Here is a 17,988-nt window from a genome sequence, read left to right as displayed (position 1 = left end):
GTCCTTTGCGAAGGTGGATTTTAAATTTTTCATTCCCTAAGTTCCTATCAAAATTGATGGGAAAGTACTGGGGGGCCAGGGAAAGTTCGCCTTTGATCCTAAAACTGCTGAAATAAAGCCACAGAATGGTAACTCCGGCTGCTGCCCCCAACCCTGATCCTTAGCTGAGGCTACTGCAGGAAAACACATGGGGTCACAGGCTGGTGCCCTCAGCTGTACTGGGGAGGCCCTGGGTCAGGAGAGGGACGGGGCGGAGCGGGTGTCCCTCTGAATTCCTCTTCCACCCTTCTCCACAGTGCCTGGAAACTCCCCGCCTTCCGGTACCTTCCTCAACAGACTTGCCAGTGACGGCCACTCCTGTTCTTCACACCATCCAGCCCTTAGGCTTTTGACTTGTGCTGTGAGCACATGTCCCTGCCTCTATGATACTGTAAAAGGGAGCTCATGTAGTCAAACAGCTGCTCAGCAGGCGGGACTTTTGTCTCTTTGCTGAGTTTCTTCAGCACCCCTGACCTGGGCCCCAGCCAAGAACCCTAGCTCCACACAGGACACTTCACAGACGGTGAACACAGCCTAACACAGCCGGTTAGGATGTGGATCGAAGGCCACCTGGGGGACCCCTGGTGGGGTGGGACAGGCCTGCTGGATAGGACAGCGGGTGAGGCACAAAGCCAGGCGCCGGCGGCTCCTGGCAGCCATGCAGCCACTCCCACTTCCGGGCAGGCCACAGACCAGAGTGTGGAACTGGTCCTGCCCAAGGGCTCTTCTAGAGTCTGACATACTTGGAGGCCCTTTTGCAGGGAGACAAGGGTTTTCAGCATGGCGGCTCCAACCACTTCCTACAAGGGCTCCCTCATACCCCTTTCCCACTAAATCAAACCCTCCATGTGGAAGTGGCTGCACAACAGTAAAAGGGTGTCAGAAAGACACTAGAACTGGAGACTGGACGCCCCCCTTCCCGCATGTAGGGAAACAGAAATAAGCATTTGTTCTGTGCAGAGATCTTTCTTTTTTTTTAAAGATTTATTTATTTATTCATAGAGACACAGAGAGAGAGAGACAGAGACAGAGACACAGGCAGAGGGAGAAGCAGGCTCCATGCAGGGAGCCCGACATGGGACTCGATCCTGGGTCTCCAGGATCACACCCCAGGCTGCAGGAGGCGCTAAACCGCTACGCCACCAGGGCCGCCCTGTGCAGAGATATTTCTAAGCACTTAGTCCAATTCAGAGCTTACAATAAGGCAATGAGCAGTGTTTCAGTGAAGCATCCTGGTGCTTTGAAGGCTTGCATTACAACCTTGTAGTGGGTCTTGGGCTCCTCACAAGCAGAGTGTAGGGCGTGTGCACATGTGCAGGTGGGGGCAGCACAGGGACCCTGTAGGTCCTTTCTGGGGACCTCGAAGCACACTCTCATCCTCCAGGCACAAATCACATCACAGGTAGGTTTATTGTGTCCACAAGGACCACCCCCCCAAGCAGGGTGGTAACAGTACTGCACTCGGAAATGGTCAGGCTGCAGAAACAAGCCTGGACTGACTAGAAGAGAGTCACTGGCACCCAGGGCAGGGCACCATGCCTATTCCTCTCTGTTGGGCCAGGCATGTACACCTGCTCAATGAAAAGGTGCTGAATGATGAACGACCAATCTTGAAATTCTTACTCCTCCCACTCCCCAGTGTCCTTGTAGTCCCCAGTGCCCTGTGCCAAGTGTTCTATGGCTGAGCTCATGTCCTTCCTGGCCCACTTGGTCAGCCTGCCCTGGGGCCTGTATGCCTGCGGGGCTTCTCTCTGCTACACCACCAGAGCCAACATGTATCAGTGCTTCATGGCTTCCTATCACTTCATCCGCAGTGGTCACGTCTCCCTCCCAATGGGCAATGTCACGCACGCTCCTGACTGACAGAGTGCATGTGAGCAAGTACGACACCAGGCATGCACTCTTTGTAGGTGCTCGCACTGACCCACGGCCGGGTTCCAACAAGGACACACACGCACGCACGCCTGGAGCACTTCCTGAGACAATACGTGAAGGACAAGGAGCGTGGGCTCCTGGTGCTCACCTACATGTGAGCGCTCTGTGCCCTGCTTGCTCACCTTCCCAGTGGGGAGAACATGCCCCTTTCCTGGGGCTGCCATTAGGACTGAGGAAGAAGCACAGGCCAGGCTTGGCATAGTAAGAACTCAAGAAACACGAGCCCTTCTTAGTTATTGTTTTTTTCTTTTAAAGATTAATTAATTAATTAATTAATTTATTTATTTATTTATGAGAGAGAGACAGACAGACAGGAGGAAGGAGAAGCAGGCTCCATGCCAGGAGCCTGATGTGGGATTCGGTCCCAGGACTCCAGGATCATGCCCTGGGCCAAAGGCCAAACCACTGAGCCACCCAGGGATCCCCCTTCTTAGTTATTGTAATCACTCCTCACGACAACCCTGGGGCAGAGCTGTCGGTGTCATAACCTCACAGAGGAGGAAACCAGGCTGTGCAAAGCTGAGCACTAGGCTTATTAACCTCACGCCCCCAGTGAGCAAGAGGAACTGGTATAGACCCTGGCCAGTCCTGGCCTGCCAACACCGTGCCCTCTGGCTGGGTAGCATCCTCATTACCTGTACCACTTTGCCACAGACCCATCCTCTACTTACATCAGGGCTCTGATGCCACGGATCCCAAGTCCCAGATGGCAGAGCTGACTGCCTGTTTCTCCTTCCATGAATTTAGACTCTGCTAGCATTTCCTTAGCACCAGCTGGGTGGCAGGTGCAGAGCTGGGGAGTACCTCATTTGACCCTGAGAACAACTCTGCACACATCTATTTTATAAACGAGGAAGCTACAGTTGTAGAAGATACAGGACTCATCAAGGTCCCAGGGTTGGTGACCCCTGGGCCCCATGCTCAACAGAGCCCCCACTAAGCCAGGCTGACTCTGGGTGTTTCCTGGCCCACATGTAAAACCCAACGTGGATTATTGTCTATACATGTGCCAAATGCTCAGGCTTTGGGATTAGCCCCCTGAGTTGGAGATCCTGACTCAGACACAGGCCTTGTGGCCTCAGGTGAGATAGCTCCCCTCAACATCGGGCGTCCTCACCTGTCAGAGTTAGGACTGCTTCACGGGATCATTAAGAGATTTAATGGTGCCACTACTTAAAGCATTCTGCATGGAGCACAGAGTAAACATTCAAAACATGTACTGCTATTATTACTACCACCACGGGGAGAGGGAGCTGAGCCCCCTAGTGAGGCTAGCATGTCCCCACCCACGACTGTGGCAGATCCAATAAAGCAGGTGGAGAAACAAAGGCGAAGGTGCAGAGACAGGGGTGCTTGCCTGCCCTCAGGCGGGGCTGACCTGCTCTCCCAGGCCCTGCTGCCTCGCTGAGCTCTTCAAAAATGTCTCGGATTTCAGGGGACACAACCTCTCACCCAAAGGAAGGCCCTGCCGCCCTACGCCTCTAACTGCCCCATCAGAGCTTTAGGATTCACTCTACCCTCAACTGAAAATGGGCACCGGGCACGCTGTTCCAAGTGGAAAATCCAAGCCCATTCCAGGCGGAAACCCCAAATCTCTGCTGCTCTAGCAGATTTCCAGGATGCGCTGGCTCTCAGAAACCACAATTACAGGCAAGCTTGAGGCTGAGGAGTAATTAGGCCCATACCGTGGGCTCAGCAGTCCCGGCCTCTCCCACCCTCGGCCAAGCCCCACAGCAGCCACTGCGTGGTGGGCTAACACACCGTGGGGATTCCCACCCCTCTGCCTTCCAGCCTTCCTCATTTCCAGGAAACTGAAGATGGGGGGGGGGGTGGTGAGGAAGGAAAGAGGCCGCCTCACGGGGATAAGGCATGAGGAACAGCAGTAGGAGCTGAAAGATAACTTTCACAGAAAATCCCTCCCTCATTCCATCCTGTTCTTTCCATAGGGATGACATTGAGAAGGAGTTCCCTGGGTGAGACCCCCATCGTGGACAGGAAGAGCATCCTCAATGTCCCCACACTGGGAACACTCCAGGCCGCAGATGGGATGGGGAGGGCACGGGTCCAGGGGACCACAGGAGTCTAGGCCTCTGGCTCTTACTGCAGCATCCTGGGGGGGCGGGGTCCTGAGTCAATCCCCCTCCCAAAGCCCCTCCTCAACCTGGCCAGCAGGAAGGCAGGCCAGGCCTTGCCTTCTCTTCTAAACATACTGCTCTTCTGCTCTGACCTGCGGGACTAGGGTTCCCTCCGCTTCATAGTGCAGTACAAGGGTGCCTACCCAGAGCTTACTGCCCATTGCTCGGGTGACAGGTTTGCTTGACTTTGCTCAGAGGATGTTCCAGACAAACCGTTAAAAATGGAATGCTGTCCCTTGGTGCCCTCAGGGCTGTCCCCACTCCCACCCCCTTTATGCCGAGATTTTCAGGGAGTGTGAGTACCTGATATCACCCGCAGGGAGCCTCTGGAGGTGTGGTAAGAGCTGGATGGTGCAGAGGAGAGGGAGAGGTTTTCCCAAAGAGGGCGTGGACCTCAAAACCCTAAAGGGCTTTTGAGCAGTTATATTCCAACCGAAGGCTGTCTGGGTGGTTTCTTGAGGCCAATCCAGAGGCCTCAGGACAGTGGCTGACAGAAAAGGCTGAGAAAAGCCCCAAAACAGACTGGTACTGACCCAATCCCACCCACCAAAACCTGACTGGAAATAGTAATCCCAAGAAGTTTTCCTTGATCAAATCTCTCCAGGGCAACCTCTCCCACTGGGCACGCATCAACCTCGCCCTCATAAATTCACTCTGTATCACTGGTTCCTTACAACAAGATCAGTGAGAACCATTCCACCCACTTATTCTGAGTTATATCTGACATTCTGGCACGATGGGAAAGACAACACCTCCCTGGAAGTCACTCTACAAAGACCTGATTTGTGGATTAAGTGACACTGTGCTGACACTCTTTTTCTAAGTAGTTTTAAATCAATCTGCCTCCACGTCTTGGGTTCCTCAGCTAAGCTAAGCCATACACACCTTGGGAGGAAGGGATGGATCTTCCACTTTGGGAATGTCTTTGCATCTCTCTTCCCCCACAGGCCAGCTGGATAAAATGGGTGTTTTTGCTCATGCATGACACAGACAGATACATGGACACACACAAAACATCCACTATAAAAGCTGGGACTCTACGCACACAACACTGCTCGATCCACCTGTTGGGGAAACCAGCTGACAAACGCCACTGGCACAAGTCCAATGGACCAGAGAGCCCAAGAGAAACGAGATATTCAAGATGGAGCCACATGACCCCAGAGGCTGAGAATCACAGCTGGACTCAGGAGGTGACAGCAGGGATTCTTCCCAGCCCTGAGCTGGTCCTGATCTGGAGACATAGGGAGGTGGGGTGGGGGTAACATATCCCATCAAAGGCATGGGAATCACAGGACACAAGTAATAGAATCTAGTTTCTCTGGGGCCCCTTGCAGTTCTTAGAGAAGACCCCTCTCGGATCCTGTTTGCCCTTGGGGGCAGAAGGCTGCTCAGGAGTGCCCCTCCAGGCTCCTGTTCTTGTCAACACCAGGGAAGTCGGGTGGCTCTGACCTCCTGGACACTTGGGCGGGGGTCAGGTCAGAGAGGGCAATGACCACAAAGGTTTCCACCAACAGCTGAAGCACGCTGAACCTTCAATGATTTGACTGACAGGTGAGCCCATCCCCATAATCCACTAGTTGGGACTGTACCCAAGCTTGAGCCAAAGGACACAGGACCCAGCAAGGCAGCCCCAGTTGCAACCTGAGCCCAGTGTCAAGGCCTAGCAAGGCTGGGGCTCCCGCAGGTCCTAACAGGCTCCCCAGACTCCCTGTAGGTAGCTCAGTTAGAGGGGTGTGACCTGGCATGGGGAACGGGAGAGCCCTGCCCCTCTCCCCCGTTTGCCCTGTCCCCATGAGGGAGGACACAGGGGAGGTGAACACTTGAGGTGAAGGAAGAGATGCTTCTTTTTTTTTTTTAAATTTTAAAAAATTTTTTTTAAGAGACGCTTCAAGAGTAAAACAAGAGAATGCCAGAATCAAGAGATCTGGGTGGAGGGCTTCACAGGAGGAGGTGGAGGAAGGAGTGAGCCAGGGCCACGGAGCGAGGGCCAGCAGGGGGAAGGGGCTCAGGGGCGTTCTCAGACACCCAACGATCTCAGGAGCAGGCTGAGATCCTCCCGTGGCTCCGGAGGCAGCAGGGGTGTGAAATGCAACTCATTACTGTCTTTGGGTAGAGATTTCTAAAAAGGCTAAGAAATCATTAATTAGTGTATAGTGTCTGGCACAGAAGTGGGTGACAGGGGAGCGGGGAGGAGGATCACGAGAAGGGGAAGCGGGCAGGCAGCAAGCAGGCAGCAGGCCTGCTATAGGAGTCTGGATAAGGTGTGTCCCTTAGCAGGCTCTCAGCCCCCAAGCAGAGTGAAACACTCTGCCGCCTCTTGCCTCTTGACTCAAACGGCACCTTCCAGAAAACTATAGCCCCACATTCCTGACATTCTGTCTCCTTAGCAACTGTTGCCTAGTGCACTGTAATTTTATTTCTTTTTTTTTTTTTAAGACTTTATTTATTTATTAGAGAGAGAAAACATGCAAGCAGAAGAAAGGACAGAGGCAGAGGGAGAAACAGGCTCCCCACTGAGCACACAGCCTGCAGGGCTTGAACTCATGACTCTGAGATCATCACCTGAGCCAAAATCAAGAGGACACTTAATGACTGCACCACCCAGGTGCCCCGATTTTCTAATTTAATTCGCCTAGAATGGAAGCTCTAGAAAGGCAAAGACTTCTGTCTGTGTTGTTCACCGCTGCAGCCTCAGAGCTTACAGGAGCACAAAGAGTGAAGTGAAGGAGCACACCTAGCTCCAGTGGACTCCACGCCTATTCAGTTCTGTGCTGCCTGGGAGCATGCAGGGGGAGCATTTCACAGAACTCAACACAGGAAATGGGGCAAGCACTCTGCCCACAGAGTCCTAACGTCCAGGAGCTAGAGAGAATCTCAATGCCCCTAGTTTCACAGACTAGGAGACTGTGGATCAGAACCTTTGTTATGGGTCGAACGTGTGTGTCCCTGCAAGTGACTGTGCTAAAGCCCTAGCCCCCAGGGTGGAACTTGGGCCTCTGGGAGGTAAAGAGGGTGGAACAAGGTCATGGGGGCCCTCACGATGGCCCTGGTGGCCCTATGAGAAGAGACACGGGGCAGTGGGCCCTCTCTGGGGGACCATAGATGGAAGACGGGCCTGGGGAGGGCACGATGAGAACACGGAGAGGGCTCACCAGAACCCAGACACTCTGCCATCCTGACCTCGGACTTCTAGCCTCCAGAACCATGAGAAGATGGCCCCCCACTCTATGGCATTCATTACCAGAGCCTGAGCTGAGTAGAAAGACAGCCTTTCAGTGACACTTTCAGGGTCCCCTGGTGGCAGCGTGAGAATCAGAACCCAGGGCTCCTGACTCAGGTTGCTGTTTTCTCCTACACCAAGGCTGAAGGATGTGTTTGTACATCAGGCCATTCTAGAAATAACCACCCTGGGAGTCCCCGCCACCTCCCCGACCCCTCACAGCTTCTTGCTCTGTGCCTGTGCCTGGAGCCAACAGCTTCACCTCTGGGAGGTGCAGAGGGGGCTCCTCTCCCAAGCCCTGGCTCTGCAGGCTCCCCCGCCCCCCCAGGCACTGCCGGGCCACGAGGCTGCACTATGAGTGGCCCTCAGTAAAAACCCAGTCCATAAGAAGCAAGAAGTCAGACTGCCCAGCGTGTCACCTGTGGATAGCTAGGAATGAACTTACATAAATCCAAGGGGCAGTCTGTAATCATACTCCGACACGTCTTTAAAACCCAAGTGTGTCTGTATTAAATTTAAAAATCTTGACCTTCTTGTAACCTCCTTCATCTCTGCCAAAGGCTTATCAAAGTACAAAATGGATTTACATTTAATGTATCTCCCTGGTGGCTCAGAAGCCTTTGTCTTTACGATCACGGTATTTATCAATAGTTAATAACTATTGGTACACAGATGTGACTTAGATATTTGGGCACATAAACACGCGCAGGCATGATTCTGTCCTTGGGAAATTCACAGTCTTGAAAGTTTAGTGGTGCGGTGTGCAATGTAAGAGAAGTTAAGTGCAAATCCACAGGGCCAATTATATACAGAAAGCACCAAGTCACAGGTGCAGTGACCAGTAACTGGGGCTCTCCGGTGACGCTGCAGTTGGTGGATGGCGCTAACCTCTTAGAGGGACAGGGAAGGCACAAATGCCCTTCCCTTATCTGTCCCAGCTTCTCAACTTGTCTGAACCATGAACTGACCCAAACACAGCAGGATTCCTTATCAACAACGCAAATTCACTGGCTTGTCTAAGCTGGCTGGTGGAAAATTATTCTGTAGAGGGTGCAGCCAGTCCACCTGGCTGCGAAGTTCAAAACACACCAAGTAGTCCAGGACCTGTTATCTTAGCTCTGCGCCATTCCGTGCACGATAAGAGCACCCACCCCACCCCCAGGGTCAATATTCATTAGCTGAACTTCTCCTGCCTTCTCCCAGCATGACCTTGCTGCTGGGGGCACCTATCTGATTCATCTCACCCTTCCCCGAAACAAATAAAAAATACAACCCACAGCATCAAACGTTCCTACTCAAAAGACAACATCAAGAAAGTGAAGAGGTAACCCACACGATGGGAGAAAGTATTTGCAAGTCATGTATCTGGTCAGGGACCTGTAACCAGAATATATACAGAACTCTTACAAAACAACAACAAAAAAGTAAATTTTTTTTAAAGTAAATTTTTTTAAATGGGCAAAAGATCTCAACAGACCATTCTCCAAGGAAGACATACAAATGGCCAGGAAGCACATGAAAAATGTGCAATATTAGTCCTTAAGGAAATCAAAACCACAATGAGATACCACCTCACCTCCACTAGGACGGCTAAAACCAAAATAACGGTAAATAACAAGTGTTGGTGGGAGTGTGGAGAAATCAGGACCTCATACGCTGCTGGTGAGGATGTGAAGTCACGCAGTCAGGGCAGCCAGTGGTTTGGTGGTTCTTTAGAGCGGTGAGCTCACAGGAGTGCAGAGACCCGATCCATCAGTTCCCCTCCCAGGTACAACCCAGGAGAATGGAAAACATACATCCAGACACAAACCTATTAAGTGGTGGACATTCCTAATAGCATTAATCACAACAGCCCCAAAGAGGAAACAACCCCAAAGTTCATCAGCAGCCCAACAGACAGACCGGGGTGGTCTGTCGGACAGGGACACATTAACACATCTAATCTTTCGTTTATTTATTTATTTATTTTTACTTTTTATTTATTTATTTATTCATGAGAGACAGAGAGAGAGAGGCAGAGACATTGGCAGAGGAAGAAGCAGGCTCCATGCAGGGAGCCCGATGTGGAACTCGATCCTGGGTCTCCAGGATCAGGCCCCGGGCTGATGGCAGTGCTAAACTGCTAAGCCGCCGGGGCTGCCCACATCTAATCTTTTAAAGAAAGGAATAGGGACATCTGGCCGGCTTAGTTGGGGAAGCATGGGACTCTTGATCTCGGGATCATGAGTTTGAGCCCCACCCCGGGCATAGAGATTATTTAAAAATAAAATCTAAAATAATATCTAACATAATCTAAACATAATATCAATAATCTAAAATAATATCAAATAAAACAAAGGCATGAAGCAGTGATACATGCCAGAACATGGAAGCACAGTGAACATGTGATGCTCAGGGAGGAGCCAGGCAGAGAGACCCCATGTGGTGGGGTTCTGGGATATGAGAGACATTCACAAGATGCATGTCCCTGGGCACAGACAGGACAGCAGGGGCTCTCTGGGGCTGGGGGAGGGCTGAGGGCAGGACAGATGAGTGACTGCTAAAGAACATGGTGCTGCTTCTCAGGGCACCAGAAAATCCTAAAGTTAGACTGTGGTGATGTCCTCACAACTCTGTGAATGGTCCCAAACACCTAACAGCATGCTTTAAATGGGTGAGTCTCATGGGATGTGACCTGTATCTCAATAAAGCCATAAAAAACACAGTGCTTTCCTGGTTTTACTAAGTGGAGGAAAAGGTCTTCCCTAGGACGCTGCTGGATAACTACCCTTCATCCATCCAAAGTAAGTAGTTGAATCTGGAATACAGCCTACTTGACGGGACAGTTCTGAGGACCTGGCAACATTCAGGGTGGCGCCACACTCCATGCTGCAGCCACCCTGGGCTCAGTGACAGCGCCAGACCCTCCAAGCCACTCCCTCCCAGGCATTGCAGGGAGGCGTGGTTGGCAGCCCTGACTCCCGTACTGTTCAAGAGTCAACCATATTTATCTGATTAATGGCCTGTGACATACAGGAGGCCAGGACTGTCTCCCCTGTTTATGCTGCCCGCAGGCCGACTGCCACCCTCTAGGTGCTCTGTAAGCAGAGGGTCTACTGTGCAGGGTCGTGAGGTCATAGAGGCCTTAACACACTTGGCAAAACAGGTGCGGGTGAGGTTTTCTTACCAACAAAGGGGCAAGAAGCACCAATGGAAGACCCATCACCAGACTCATGGTGGCCTGATGGCTGTGCTTCCCAGGATGCACGGGATGCCGCCTTCGTGGTCAAGAACACCAACTCATACCCCTTCTGGCACCAGCCACGTGGCTCTGTAGGTTCGCACCCTCTGCGAGGGCTCCATTCCAAAAGGGGGGAGACTCTTCTCGCAACAGGGTGGTAGGAAAAGGGAGGTCACAGCTAACAGGGTCTCAGACACCAATGAGGGGTATGGGTATCTGCAAGCTTCCCGTCTGTTCGAAGCAGAAGAGGAAGAACCTAGATCAACAGCATGAGTGTCTGCCCGGAGCCATGGCCCGCTCTGCCGCACACCACCCTGCCGCCCCCCCGACCCTGCCACTCACTGGCCTTTCATGCCTGGAGAACTCAGTGAAGCCCGTGTGCTCAGCGCCCAAACAGAACAGACCTACCCCTCGTGTTACTGGTTCAAAGATCTTCCTCTATAAGCAAGCAAGATTCCCCACCTGAGACGAGTGCTGATCTAGGTTAGCATCTCCTAAATTATCCCATTTTAACAATCCAATAAAATATGAAATTCTGTACCAAAAAAACTGCCTACTACATTTACTCCCTGGTGGCCTGTAGACATTCCCTTATCTGTACAATGGGAACAACCCTGTATTATTTAGAGGAACCCAAAGTATGACCACTAGGCTACAGAGAAGTTAAACCAGTATATGCACCTCCCATGCGTCAGATCCTGGCAAATACACTGGGGATACAGGGCAAAAGCATATCCCCCCAAATGCATGTGGTAGGAAAAGCATAAAGATCTCATGAGTTACGGGGTACCTGGGTGACTCTTGGGTGTCAGCTCAGGTCCCGACCTTAGGGTCCTGGGATGGAGCCCTCACCCCTGCTCTGTCCTGGTCAGGTTCTACGCTCAGTGGGGAGTCCACTGGGATATTCTCCTCCTGCTCCTCTCCTATCCCCCTGTGCACACACACTCTTTCAAATAACTAAATATATCTTAATTAAAAACCCCAAAGATCTCAAGAGTATAAGAATAAGAATTAAGGGAATTCTTATTATAAGAATATATAAGAATACAAATTAAGAATACAATTATACTATAAGAATACAAATTAAGGGATCCCTGGGTGGCTCAGCGGTTTGGTGCCTGCCTTTGGCCCAGGGCACGATCCTGGAGTCCCTGTGTCCCTCTGCCTGTGTCTCTGCCTCTCTCTCTCTCTCTATGTCTATCATAAATAAATAAAAATAAATCTTTAAAAAAAAAAAAAAGGATACGTGCTACTGTGCGTTTGATCAAAACAGAGCCTTGCACAAATGGGCCAACAGGCCCCCGCTCACAGGGTCCCCCGAGGACAGAGGCACCAGGCAACAGTGGCTACCACGACATCAAGTACCCCTGTGTACGCTGCCCTTGGCCTCGGGTCAGGGAGGTTTTGGGCAGAAGCACAAGCTGCTGCCATAGGACGTAAGATTTTTAAAAAGAGAAAGGAAACAGGAAGAAAGACAAGAACTAAAGATGCCTTCTTCTCAGACTCTCCGTAATTGTGACATAAACATGACCAATCAGGGCAGGGAGGTTTAGATATTTTCCTGTAGACCATCTGAGTATTCCTTTGTCAGTTGTGCTATCTGGGGCAGAGGGGCCTGTGATGGCATCCCCCCCGCCTCCCGCCCCACCTCTCCGAGTGGTCCTGCCCCTAAGCGCCTGACCCAACCCGAGGACACACTGGGATCCTCAGCATGGCGCTGCCTACTCTGCTCCTTGTTTACAAGTCTGTCTCCTCCCCTGGTCACTACGTGGTGTCTGACACACAGACACCTGATCCTAGTGCAGAAAAGGACTTAATAATCTTTTTACTTTCTTATTTTTAAAAATTTCCTAGTGAGGGCAGCCCAGGTGGGTCAGCGGTTTAGCGCTGCCTTCAGCTCAGGGCGTGATCCTGGGGACCAGGGATCGAGTCCCACATCAGGCTCCCTACATGGAGCCTGCTTCTCCCTCTGCCTGTGTCTCTGCCTCTCTCTCTCTCTCTCTGTGTTCTCATGAATAAATAAATAAAATCTTAAAAAAAAAATTTCCTAGTGAGGGAGAACTCAACATCTACTCTATAGGTAGAGTTTACAAGAAGCAGTAAAATGCTGACTTTCTCCAAAATTCAAAAATACAGAGTGGACTCCAAGAGGTAAACTGATTTTAAACCCAACAAACGGATTCTAAAATCTTGGGGAGTTAATAAAAAATCTACAAGAACTAAAAAGTGAATTTTTGCAAGGTTGCAGGATCCGAGGTCAACAACCAACCATCTGTTGTGTCCACACGTATTGACAGAAATAGCTGAAAGGTGATACGTAAAAACTGCCTTTTAAAATATGAAACATGAAAAAAAATAATAAATAAATAAAATAAAATAAAATAAAATAAAATAAAATAAAATAAAATAAAATAAAATAAAAATATGAAACATGGGAGTGCCCGGGCAGCTCAGTCAGTTAAGCCTCCGACTCTTGGTTTTGGCTCAGGTCATGATCTCAGGGTCATGGGAAAGAGCCCAATGTCCACATAGGGTTCTGTGCTCAGGGGGGAGTCTGCTTCTTCCTCCCCCTGCTCTCTAAAACAAACAAAATATGAAACATTTAGAGACACATCTGACAGAAGATGCAGAAGGACTTGTTCACTAGAAACTATGAAACAGTGCCGAGAAAAATTAAAGACCTCCAAGTGAAATATGCCATGCTGATCCCCGAGAACTGGGTGATGTCAGGGCATCAGGTCCTCCACTGACCCATGGGGTCAACACACTCTCAGCCATAATCTCAGGCTGAGGGGTGTGTAAAAACTGTAAAACTGACAAACTCATTTTAAAACCTATATGGAAATGAATAGGACCCAGAATAATCAAAACAACTCTGAACACAAAGAATAGCATTAGAAAAACTTGTATTTCCTAACTGTAAGACTTACTATATGGTTACAATAACCAAACCAGGGTCACTGAAAGAGATCGGCAGAATAAAGTGGAGTCTGGGCCACACACGCATGATCAAGTGGTCTGCAGCAAAGGTACCAAAGCAATTCAGGGGAAAGAATATACTTTCCAGCAAATGGTGCCTCAACTGGACACCCAGATGCCAAATACATAAATACAAACCCTCAGCCCTAATCTCACACGTAAGAAGTAACTAAAAATAAATCATAGCTCTAAATGTGAAGAGCTAGAACCAGACAATTTCTAGGTGAAAACACAGGAGAAAATTTCACTGAGTTTGAATTAGACAATTCAATGTACTTGTTAAACACAAAGTGCCCAAAGTATAGGAGGAAGAACTGATATATTGCATTTCATCAAAATTGAGAATCTTTTTTGCTTCAAAATACACTTGCATTTTACTGTATGCAAATTTAAAACAAGTTGTTTTTTTTTTTTTTAAGATTTTATTTATTCATGAGAGACACACACACACACAGAGGCAGAGACACAGGCAAAGGGAGAAGCAGGCTCCATGCAGGGAGCCTGACGTGGGACTCAATCCTGAGTCTCCAGGATCACGCCCTGGACCGAAGGCGGGGCTAAACCGCTGAGCCACCGGGGCTGCCCTAAAACAAGTTTTAAAGGACAGTGCTACAAAAATGAAAAAGCTAGTCACAGACTCGAAGAAAATAGTCACAGAACCATATCTGACAAAGGAACTGTATTTAGAATAGACAAAGAGCCCCTATGTTTCAATAACTGAGTCAAGAGTAGGCAATTCTATCTAATGAAAAATGGACAGGGTGCCTGGGTGGTTCAGTGAGTTGGGCATCTGGCTTCTGTTCAGGTCATGATCCCAGGTTCCTGGGATTGAGCACCGGGTCAGGCTCCCTGTTCAGCGAGGAGCCTGCTTCTCCCTCTTCCTCTGCCCCTCCCCCTGCTTGTGCTCGCTCTCTCTCTCAAATAAATAAATAAATAAAATCTTTTAAAAAAATGAACAAAATGCCTGAATGAACAGGTCCCTAAAGAGGACACATGCATGGTAAATAGGCACACACACAATGCTGACCACCATCAGGCATCAGGGATGTGCTGATAAGAACCACAGTAGGATAGCACTACACGCCTGCCAGAGACTGACGGTACACAATGCTGGTGGGAGTGCAGATCAACTGGAACTTCTGACAATTGCTAGTGGGAATATAAAATTGTAAAACCACTTGGGAAAACAGTTAAACATACACCTAGCCCATGACACCACTGTTCTCCCCTGGGGTCCATATAAGGTCTTATGCATGAACATTCAGAGCAGTTTTATTTGTAATACTCAAGTTATCCATCAATGGGGGAACAGACACACAGATGACCCACAGAATGAACTACTGCTTGGCAAGGAAAAGGAACACACAGCTGATCTGTACAAGACTGGGCAGCCTCAAATGACTGTGTTGAGTGACAGAAGTCAGACAAGAAAAGAGGTCACAGTGCAGGACACAGAAGTACAGACGTGAGCCAATCTACAGTGAAAGGATCCCCCAGGAAAGTTCCCTGAGGTGGGGGAGAAGAGAGAGACTAAAGGTGCACTTGGGGGTGACAAGTATGTTTGTTATCTTGATGGTAGCAAGTGTCACAGATGTAAATGTATGTCAAAACACATTGAGGTACATACTCCATGTGTGTACATTTTGACTGCATATCAAATATACCTCAACAAAGCTATTAAAATGAAAAAAACAGGACTAAGGGGAAAAAAGTATTCTGGGCCCACAGCAGAAACTAAATATTGCTTTTCTCAATTACAAACATGCAGGCAGATGGTTTTTACTGGTAATACAAGCCTGCCCCAATACATTCTGTTCATTATCCAAGTCACAGTGTTGTTAGATCACAAAATTAGGCAATGGCCTTTGGATTTAAAACTGAGAAAACCACAATACATACATACATACACTCTTGCATTCTATTTGTACATACACATGATTATTTAATCAATTAATACACAGGCAAGTCCCAAATACTCCCAAATAACCCCATTATTGGAGAGGCAGCACAAATAATCAGCAAAAACAGATAATCCAAAAAGCAATTTCATTTGTCTTTGTAATTTAATAAATGGTTTTGTTTTGCAGAAGATAAATTCTCAGGGATGTTGGGCTCTGCCTGACATTAAAATGAACGGTCACCCCTCCTTCCCATTTTACACTAGGGCAGGAGTGAAGGTGATCAGAGAAAGCAAGGATGAATCACCCTGACATGCATAAAGCAGCTGAGTTCCGTGTAGACAATGAGAGTTCCGAAGCGTTTGGAGGTATCTGCCAGTATTTCAGGTAATTGTCTGCCCATGTGTCCCCTTCTCACCCTCTGGAGCTGCCCCAGAGCTTTGCTAGGTCTCTAAGTGCAGACACCTCAATGTGAAACATATGCTCACATATAAGAGACAGAAAAAGCAAAAGATTTGATGCTGAGATTCTGTCAGTAAATTCTCAGTGATTATAGTCTTTGATGAACTAGTCGCTATATAGGAATGAGAGAGAGAGGAATGTATGACGGGGCATACAGTTCAGGTAGAGGACGACACCAGATGAGCGCCTGGCCAGCGGGTATGATAGGGACATCTAAGGGAGGCTTTCAGGCGGGCACTACAGACATGCACCCTTCTATCCTACGGCCTTTCTTAAGGCTTTATTATTTGGGCACAGCAAATGCGGAGTACTCAAACAGGAAAGCATCACACATATGTCCCTGTTGTGTAATGCTCCTGAATCCACAAAGAAACAAGGACACATTTATAATCAATCAATAACCATCAAGGATATAAGTTTCATTATCATCCAAAGTTAAGTCCTAACTGTATGGCCATGAGACAAGAGCATTAGTGAGACCACCCTCTGGGAATTTTCAATCTAAGCAGTAACAGTGAGGTTTCAAACAGGGACCACAACCCCAGTAAATGAAACCAACTGCTGGTTATCTACACCAAGAAGACAGGCAAGAGAAGCCCAAGACTAACTATATTTGAAGTCTTGCATTCCTGGTGGGTTTCTGACACCATGCAGTCCCAGGCACCCTGCCTACCTTGAGTCAGTCTCTTCATGAGGACCCTGATCTCAGAGGCTTATTATCACTATTAAATAAGACTCTAAGCACAAAAACTCATCAGAGTATGAGCAAATCCAATCCTCCGACATGGAAAAAGGATTCCGCACCATGACCAGGTGGGAATCTGTCCCAGGAATGCAAGGTTGGTTTAACATAGACATTTCTCTGGAGAAGATATGCAAATGAGCAGCAGGCACCTGACAAGCTGCTCAACGTATTCATCATTAAGGAGATGCAATGTCAGGGACCACGTGTCCCCATCACTTCCAAGGCAACAGGAAGACACACAAATGCACAGCACAGGGCAGGAGTGTATGCTGATGGAGAGGATGCCAGTCAATGTGAGATGGGTCTAAGTCTGGTGGAAGGGAAAGAACCCCAGATTCCTGTCAAGTTCGGGCTGCCAGGTTATCCCCCTCTTCCCTCCTCACCCCGTCTCCTGCATGCCTTCCTGAGGCAGTGGGCTGGCCCCTGAGCCGGCCATCTTTCTGCCCTACACAATTTATTTTCCAATCCTGTCACTTTCGTGTAAAAAGCTCTCTGCATGATGATGAGGACAGACTGGGCAGCCTTACAGACAAACAGGTCCCCAGGGAAGGAAGGTTCCCCCATTTGTGGGAAGCGAGGAGCTAAGCTGTATTGGAAGGGGGGCAATTCAAACATGAGAAAGAGTTGTCAGAATAGTGTGTCCAGTGTCTCTTGCTGCAACAACATGAGTGGGAGCAGCAGGTGCCGGGCTCACAGCGGAACTTCTCGGATCGCTTTAAGAAAATGGCAGACAAGCCAGACATGGGGGAAATCGCCAGCTTCGACAAGGCCAAGCTGAAGAAAATGGAGACGCAGGAGAACACCCTGCCAACCAAAGAGACCATTGAGCAGGAGAAGCAGAGTGAGATTTCCTAGAACCTATAGGATTCCCCACCCCTGTCATCTTCGAGACACCCCAGTCGTGATGTGGAGGAAGAGCCACCCGCAAGATGGACACGAGCAACAGGCTGCACCGTGAACCTGGGCACTCCATGCCGACACCACCGGCCTTGTGGGTTTCTGAGGGGACCTCCCTCAGTCGGACTGCCAAATTCTCCAGTTTGCCCTGGGATATCATAGCAAATTATTTGTATGATTAATGAAAATAAAACACACCTCGTGGCAAAAAAAAAGAAAAAGAATAGTGTGTCGTCCAAGGGCCACCAAGTCTCAGGAGGGGGAGGGCGAAAGGGAATCCAGGTCAACCTCCCTTATCTACCCCAGGCTTCCTCACATACCCACGACGAGTGGAAAATGCTCTGCAGAGGGAAAGCACTGTGCATATGCTTGGGGTTGCAGGGTTATTACATTAAGTGGGTTCTTAGCCTTTGCCTGCTCTCCATCCTGGTTCTTGCCACAGCACCCTAATAAAA

At 49.2% G+C, this 17,988-nt stretch overlaps 2 protein-coding genes across 17 annotated transcripts in view; one reads left to right on the top strand and one right to left on the bottom strand.

The window, feature by feature from the left end:
* ARHGEF11 (Rho guanine nucleotide exchange factor 11) overlaps positions 1 to 17,988 on the bottom strand; it is an 86,478-nt gene that overhangs the window by 55,246 nt on the left and 13,244 nt on the right. The gene's annotated exons all lie outside the window — the stretch shown is intronic.
* LOC118355202 (thymosin beta-10-like) lies at positions 17,209 to 17,742 on the top strand. The gene has a single exon (XM_035718767.2). It carries the CDS (start codon positions 17,360 to 17,362, stop codon positions 17,489 to 17,491), a length of 132 nt encoding a protein of 43 aa, XP_035574660.1. The 5' UTR covers positions 17,209 to 17,359; the 3' UTR covers positions 17,492 to 17,742.

This window comes from Canis lupus, chromosome 7 (genome assembly GCF_003254725.2).
Source record: "Canis lupus dingo isolate Sandy chromosome 7, ASM325472v2, whole genome shotgun sequence".
Lineage (NCBI taxonomy): Eukaryota > Metazoa > Chordata > Mammalia > Carnivora > Canidae > Canis > Canis lupus.
This window is presented reverse-complemented; position numbering and strand designations above follow the sequence as displayed.